General features: G+C 39.2%; 1 protein-coding gene across 1 annotated transcript; it reads right to left on the minus strand.

Moving 5' to 3' along the window:
• Window positions 1–2567: 2567 nt before the first annotated feature.
• LOC143637341 (uncharacterized) lies at window positions 2568–3110 on the minus strand. Its single transcript, XM_077104754.1, has one exon. It carries the CDS (start codon window positions 3108–3110, stop codon window positions 2568–2570), a length of 543 nt encoding a protein of 180 aa, XP_076960869.1.
• Between the last annotated feature and the right edge of the window lie 5665 nt (window positions 3111–8775).

Raw genomic sequence — 8775 nt, forward strand, 5'->3', positions numbered from 1 at the left:
CCCTGCCGATAAATGAAAAGTGAAGTGTCACTTACACAACTTTTGAAACCGCTACGGGTAATAAAAGTAGCGAACCAATGATACCAAGCCCTAGGTGCCTGCTTTAGTCCATACAAAGACTTCTTTAATTTACACACGTAGTCCGGACGTGCTGTGTCCGTGAAACCAGGTGGTTGAAACATAAAAACCGTTTCCTGTAGGTCGCCATGAAGAAAGGCATTCTTGACATCCAGCTGATGAATGGGCCAACCTCGAGATACGGCTAGACTTAAAACTGTTCGAATTGTGGTAGGTTTAACTACTGGACTAAACGTCTCGTCACAATCAATGCCAACTTCTTGAGTTTTACCATTAACAACTAAACGTGCTTTATACCTCTGTAGCGACCCATTTGCATGATATTTATGTCGAAATAGCCACATGCAGCGTATTATATGAGCATCTGGCGGCCGAGGGACCAAATCCCATGTCTCATTGTTCAACAAAGCACTGTATTCATCAATCATGGCATGTTTCCAATTAGGGTCAGTTAAGGCTTGGTTATAGGATTTAGGTATGGGTGAGATGGTAGGAGCAGGTTGAGTGTGGAGGTTAAAGACGATACGGGGTTTGGATATTCCATGCTTTGCACGAGTAGTCATGTGATAAGAGTTTGATGGTGGATCAGGTTGTGAAGGGGAAGATGATTGGTCGTGAGTAGTGGAGGGTTGGGTAGGAGCTGCAGATTGGACAGGAGAGGAAGGTGTGGACTGGACTGGAATGGGGCTGAGTGGTTGGGCTGGCATATTGGCATGAGGGGAAGTAGATGTGAACGGTTGGGATGTGGACTGAATTTGTACCGTTGGTAAGGCTTCATGTGGGATTGGTTGTTGAAAGAAAATAGGAGAGGGTTCTAAAAATGAGTAGTCTGGTTGCGGGTTGTTAATAGAGGTGGCATATGGGAATGTGTGCTCGTCGAATGTAACGTGACGAGAGAGAATTACCTTTCCCGTGGTTATGTCGAAACATCGATATCCCCGATGGTCAGCCGGGTAACCAAGAAAAATGCACAACGAGGATCGAGGTGCAAGTTTATGGGGTCTGGTGGCCATAGCATTAGGGTAGCATGCGCATCCGAAGGTACGCAAATGATCATAGGTTGGGTTACGACGGTATAGAGTGGCAGTGAGAGTGAGGTTTTTAAGGAGAGGTGTGGGGAGAATGTTATGAAGATAGGCCGATGTGTGAAGCGCCTCGATCCAAAAAGTGCCGGGTAAGGAGGCTCGGGTTAGGAGTGTGAGCATAATTTCGTTTAGGCGTCGAATCATACGCTCGGCTTTACCATTTTGTTGCGAGGTGTGGGGACATGAAAATTGAAATTGTAGACCGTTTGTAGCGGCAAACAATTTAAATTGATGGTTATCAAATTCTCGTCCCATGTCACTTTGAAATGATTTAATGGATGCATGGAATTGAGTTTTGATGAAGGCATGGAATTGTTTAAATTTTTCATATACTTCGGATTTAAATTTTAATGGATAAACCCATGTGAATTGTGTTAAGTCATCAATAAGTACCATATAGTATTTGTATCCGGCATGACTAATTAAAGGAGAGGTCCACAAATCACAATGAACAATATCAAATGGTAGCAAAGTATTAGAAATAGAATCAAGAAAAGGTAAACGCTTATGCTTTGAAAGGTTACATGAATGACAAACAAAAGACAAACAAAGTTTATTGCACGAAATAAATTTATTTGAGACTAAAAAATCCATAACAGGTCTTCCCGGGTGCCCGAGCCGATCATGCCATGATTTGGAAACTTCGGTTGCGACAAAACTAGATGCTGGAGGAGTGGTGGTAAATGGGTATAATGGACCGCTACTGTCGTGGCGGGATAAAAGCTCCCCAGTCGGGTAATCCTTCAAAGAAAAACCAAAAGGGTCAAAATCAACGGAAACCCAATTATCAATTGTAAATTGACGAACCGAGAGCAAATTTTTAATTATTTGAGGGGCATAAAGGACATTGTTAAGTTTAAGTTGTTTGCGTGCGTGTGGTAGAATTGTGTGTCCCGACCTAAGAATTGGAACACGGTTGCCATTACCGACTAAAATAGAGTTAATTGAACAAGTCGACGGTTGAGAAATATTACCTTGGTTGGCAGTTAAATGAGAGGTGGCCCCGGTATCCATGAGCCATGGATCGTTAGTGTTCTGGTTCAAGTTCATTGCCTGAAACGCTTGGCCCAAGTCAGTGGGTTCAGGTGCATTAAAGTTGGGTTGACCAGTTGTTGGACAGGGTTGTCCACTAGAAGACTGGCCGCCGGGTTGTCTTGTAGTCCAGTTAGGTTGTACCCAGCCTTGAGCAGCTGGATAGGGACAAGGAGGCGGTGGCATATTCCACCAGTTAGGCCAATACGGGGGCTGTTGGTTATTGTTCCATCATTGACCGGAATTGAATCTCTGACCCGATTGCCGATTATTGTTGTTCCATCTTTGGTTATTGCCTCTGCCCCGATTGTTGTAACCCCCTCGATTGGAATTGTTGCGAGAATCAGATTGGCGAGACCCGTTAGGGTTGTCCTATCGCAGACGTGGTGACTCAGATGTGGCTGCAGCGGCTAGGGCAGGGGCTGGTGGTGGAGCAGTCATCGTGTCTCGAGCGACCTGTCTTTGTTGTTCTTGTTCAAGCATGTTTCGGGCATCTTCCCAAGAGGGTGATGAGTTATTGATTATGGAACTGGTAACATCGAATTCAGTAGGTAACCCGCGAACCAATTGTAGAAGTAGGCGTTTCTGGGTAACGGGTTGGTCGACGTCGGCAAGTTGATTGGCGAGTTCCTTAAGGCGTTGGCAATAGGCCTCAAGTGAGGGCATGGCTTTGAGAGTTAAGTTCGTGAACTCATGCTCGAGAGCAACGGCCCGAGAAGCCTTGTTGTTCAAGAAAATAGCTTCAAGTCGTTTCCATGCCTCGTGTGCAGTTGATTTGGTCTTAAGAATGCGGTCCAGAAGGTCAATAGACAAAGTACCATAAATCCATTGAAGGACAATGGCGTCGATTTCGGACCACGTGGCGAAGTTCGGGTCGGTGGCAGCAGGGGCTGGAGTGCCATCAATGTGAGACATAACCTTGTAACCTTCGCGTTTAGTTTGAACAACTTTACCTAGAGATGTTCAAAACGGTTTGGGACTAGGAACCGGAACCAGTTCCTAACCGGTTCCTATATTCAAAACCCCATTTTAAACCGGTTCCAGGCTCGAAACGGTTAGGGAACCGAACCGGTTCTCCCGCACTCGGACCCCTAACCTATCTAACCGGTTCTTACCGGTTCCTAAACCGGTTCCTGTACTGTAACCGGTTCCAACCGGTTACAGTGTAAAATTTTTTTATTTTTTTTTCGTTTTTCGTTTGCGATTTGGATTCTAAACTACGATTCGTATTTGTATAACATGAAAAATAAAAAAAACAATTAACATAAAATTCATTTTATTTACTTTAAGAAGTTCAAAAAAAAAAAGGTTACATGTTTTAAAATCTTCAAAAACAAACTAACAAAACATTAAACTTATAAATATAAAGTTGTGACATATTATTTCTAGAAAAGCCTTCTTGTTCGTCGTAATTATTGAGCGGCGACTTCTTCCTCGGAATTACTTGTAGAAATGCCTTCTTGTTCGTCGTGCACTCGAACATCAAGTGGTGTTTCATCTTCGAGAGTGGTTACGTGTTGAATACGATCGATTGAGTCCAAGTGATCCTTTAAGCAAATGCACATCTCCACCGACTCCGAATTTAGTCTTGTTCTTCTCACCGATATTACCCTGCCACTAAGAGAAAAAGCGGATTCCGAAGCTACCGTAGAAGCTTGGACGGTTAGTAAATCACGGGCCATGGTGGCAAGAATCGAAAACTCGGTTTCCTTTACCTTCCACCAAGCCAAAACATCAAAAGTACCATATTCCTCTTCGGATAAACCGGTAGAGTAATCATTTGCACTATACCTTCCTAGTTCGCTTGAAGGGGTGTTACCCCTTTGTTTTTAGCCGTTACGTTGCGAACGGTGTTCATAAGGCTAATCATGGGATCTCGTACTCTAGTAGCACTTGAACTTGATGAAGACCCCCCTGGCATAGGCATGTGTATGTTTGACCCATATTTATTTAAATAAAAGTCATACATAAATTTAAAATTCAAGTTAAAATAATTTTTTGCCTCTGTTGAAAAGTTTGGGTCAACTTCATGCATATATAAGGCTGAAAAAATTTCGTCTATCACACATTCAACCCCCGTAACATTTAACATTGGGTTTAAAGCGGCGGCGCAAGTAAAAACCGGTGGCAATTCAAGAAAGTATTTTTTTAATTTAAACTTCATTGGTAATATGATGTTTGAAAACATTGGACTTTTATTTTCAAATTCTTTAAGATTGTTAACCATTAAAAATAACTCCGAAAGAACCAAGGGACTTGTCGGATAATACGTTCCCGATAGTTTCGTAGTTGATGTTTTAAAAACTTCAAGAAAAGTCGATAAGTCATTGATAATTTCCCATTTCTCATTTGAAAAGGGGATTGCCAAATCATTCTCGGCAAGACTAGAATGAAACATTTGTAAAGTTTCTCTTTGTTCCAAAGCACTTTGAAACATTATGCAAGTGGAATTCCATCGATGAGGTACATCCCAATTAGCTCCCAAAGCTTTTCTTCCCGTATCTTTACAAAATTTTCTATATTCTATTTGTCTTTGTTTACTTTTCTTAAAAACTTCATGTATCATTAGTCTAAAATCGTTTATAACCGATGTAACCTCATCCGAAGCAAGTCCGTCTTGCTCGATTAAATTAATGATATGTGCAACACACCTTGAGTGAAAAAATACACCATTGCAAATCGGCGTATATTTTAATTTTAATTTATCAACCGCTGATGTATTATTCGACGCGTTATCAAATGCCATTGAAAATATTTTATTTTCTAGTTTATAAGTTTTTATAACATAATCTAAAATTTCAAACAAATTATCTCCCGTATGTGGATACTCAAAGAGTTCGAAAGCAATGGTGCGTTTCATCATTTCCCACGATGACGGGTCTACCCAATGAGCGGTGACACAAAGATAAGATTCGGGTAGACCATGTGGAGCCGACCAAACATCACTAGTTAAGTTTATTCCCGTATTTATATTTTCAAAATATGCAATTAGTACCTCTTTGGCCTTCTTCCACAATTTTAAACAATAACATTTAAGAGTATGACGACTTACGTGAGTGTATTGTGGTTGAAGCGTATCTCGAATCATGGCGGTTAAGCGAGGGTTGTCGAAGTGGCTAAACGGCAAAGCTTCTTGAATCACAAACTTCGCCATACGATCTTGAACTCGATCAATTTGGTATGTAAATATTCCGCCTTCACTATCCATTTGTGTTTGTTGCGAATCGACGTTCTTTTTCAACGCCTTGCAATACGGTTTTTCGATGTGTTTCTTCAAATTTGAATTCGAATGTGGGTTTAAATAAACCCCACAAAACTTGCACCGAGCCTTCAATGAATGGTCACTCAATTCAACCAAATCCCAATTGCACCAAATCTCTTGATTACGATTATGAGGTACAATACGAACGAAACTTGGTTCGGCGTTGGAACCTTGACCAACCGATGATTGTGAGGCAGCCATAACAACAAATATGAATATAGAAGAAGAGAAAACAAGATATTAGAGAACTCAAAACGTTGTAATAGCGTTTTTTTGTATTTTTTTGCGTTCGGGTTTGCGTTTTGAGTGTTGTGATGAACCCATGACACCAAATACCTATTTATACTAGTAGTGGGGTGCTTGGGGGAGCCAAAAAACGGCTATTTTTGACCCCAACGGTCAAAAAACGGCCAAAAAAACGATTTTCAACGGCTATACTCGATCCAACGGCTAGAACCGGTTAGGAACCGGTTCCGGATGGAACCGGTTCCGGATGGAAGCGGTTAGGAACCGGTTCCGGTTCGGTTCCGGTTCCTACCCGCCCCACTCAGAAATGCAAGAACCGGTCACGGATCATCGGGTTGAATCAGATAGGGTCCGGTTCCTACAAAAAACGGGTAGGAACCGGTTCGGTTCCGGTTCGGGTCCACCGATTCGGTTCCAGGAACCGGTTTATTTGATCATCCCTAACTTTACCCATGAAGAGTAAGTGACGGTTTTGCCATCAAGAAGACGAACCTTATTCTGAATGTTCGTAACCGTATACACCGGATGATGGGCAATTGGTTTATCGTCACTTGGCTTATCACCCATGGTAGTGAAAAGTTGCAGCAAAAGGTGGAGTAAGGTGGAGTAATCAAGAAAAAATAATAATAAGAATAATAGCAGTGGTCGAAACCAAAAACTGCACGTAGGTTTGGCTGAAGAAATTAGAGAAAAAAACTAGGCTTTGATACCATGTTAAGGTGAATGGATCGATGATCATTCTTATTAACCAAAAGGGTATATATATTGTTTCATAGATACAATGAAAAGGAAACTCAATCAATCTAAAACACCAACAAGATATACACAAATAAACACTTTAAATAATAAAATACTATTCTATACTTATCTTCTAATAATTTCTATAACAAATTATTCATATTCATTCTTGTTATTCTTCATGAATTATCATATAATTCATATTAGACTTTTTCGAGTATCAATTAAATATTTCAGTAAGATAGCAAACTCGATTAACAAGATGTATCTATGAACTACGAATTCCAAAACTACAATAATTAATAAATTTAAACACGGCCATGTATATTTGAATATGTTTCTTAAAGTGCAAATACTGAGAGCATATTTGAGATTGAGTTTCAAAATAGCTTATTGACTATTGTTTTTTTTAAAACGCCAGGATTTATGTCTTTTAGAAAGCAACTTTTTATTCCTATGAAAAAACTAAAATAAGAAATATTTTTATGGTTGCCAAACACTTTTTTAACTTATTTTTTTTAGCTTATGCTCTGAATGAAGGTTAATCCCTATAATGAGCATACTTATAAATTCGAATTTTTTTTCATATCTTAAGGAAATCTCATAAGTTCCATTTTCCAATAAATTTTAGTAGGTCTCTTAGAATGTAACCAAAGAACTAATTATCTGGTTATAAAAATATTATTAAAGCTCATAACTTTTTTTAGGTTGATAAGTACTAGGGATGAACGTTTTCGGTACCGATACCGTACCGAATTCGATACCGATTTGGCAACATTAAACCATCAGCGTGCCCTTCACGTGAGGGGCAGCTTTGGGGTGTCTTTTTTTACCCAAGTACACCCCACCTGACCAGTACTAGTGCCACCATCGTCGCCGCCGCCACCACCTGACTCAATGGCAGAGCCACATTCAAGTCACCGGGTTCGGCCGAACCCGGTCCATTTTCGGCTTTATATATAACTTATAGGTACGATTTAACGAGCAATCGCATTCTTTTTCGGCGAACGAACCAAGTGTCACGTAATCTCTAGAAACATTTCATCGTTTGTCGGTGAAAAAACAAAAACTTGAATTTTAGAGAGAGACAACGATGTTTTTTCTTAAGCTTTGAGTACACGCCATTTAATTCTAGGGCATCCATGAAGAAGAAGGATGGTATGAGGAGAAGTCTTGTCAATTTATTTGCGCTCACAAAGTATACGTCTAGACAACTATGTTTTAATTATAATTATATATGTAGCACCGTACTTTGTTTAATGGCCGTCATCATTTATCTATATTTATTTTTATTATTTTTAACGGTTAAAGTATTATTAAAAAAATTCTAATGCCTATCAATTAAGAAGCTTGAAACGGAGCAACGTACAACACCAAACTTCAATTTTTTTTAAATGTTCAATTGCACAAACTCGACTAATAGAATTCCTCTCGTCGCCCTCCCTATTTTTATCCATAAGAATATACTCCTTTAATTTTGATTTCCTCCATCATCATTTAAAAGAAATATTTGAACTAATTGTATGTGTAACAGTTATATGAACAATGCTTGCATTTTTTATATTGAAAATAAGTTCTTTCTGATAGTCGCGGTCGAATATTTTTGATTCATTTTCAATACATGAAAACGCGTATAAAACAATTATAATATGTAAACATTTTTATTTAATTTGACTTTGTATTTTATATATTTTAACGTTAACAATGTCATTTTGTTATGGTAGTGATATTGCATTTTATTTATTTGGCCGAATGAAGGACCCGGCCCATCCAGGCCGAAAACTTTGACGATGGAAAAAAATTGAACACCGAAAAATTTCGAACCCATAGGAAAATATTTCTGGCTTCGCCACACCACCACCGCTGTCATGGGAAAACCGTTGCCCAAAGGCTCACTGCGTTAAACCCAATTTCGATTGATTTGAACTTAAACCTTGTAGCATCCGGCCCAAATCTTAAAGTTCATTTGACATATTTCTTCATTACTACTTACTATTATCCTGTTATTGATGGGATCAATACCTACATAGCAATAACTTATAGCGTACCGATATTCGTCTTTAGTCTATTTACTTCTAACCCGAAATTTGTCTAACTAAAAATGTCGTAATTGATAATTAACAATGTTTGCTTTTAACGTAAAGAAAACGTGCCAGTGTTTTGTCAAAAATTTATGATTGTGGGTGGTAACATAAAGCAGACTCTAAACTTTAAGCCCTGATATGATAGTTTACCATATTAGGTTGTAACACTGATAGGTAGGGAACAATATACATTATACAATATATGAAAAGCATGGATGATTTGATTTCTGATTAGATTACCGACTATAAT

Source organism: Bidens hawaiensis, unplaced genomic scaffold (assembly GCF_021521415.1).
Source record: "Bidens hawaiensis isolate Kalapana, Puna unplaced genomic scaffold, B.hawaiensis_p1.1 tig00008219_1, whole genome shotgun sequence".
NCBI classification, from domain to species: Eukaryota; Viridiplantae; Streptophyta; class Magnoliopsida; order Asterales; family Asteraceae; genus Bidens; species Bidens hawaiensis.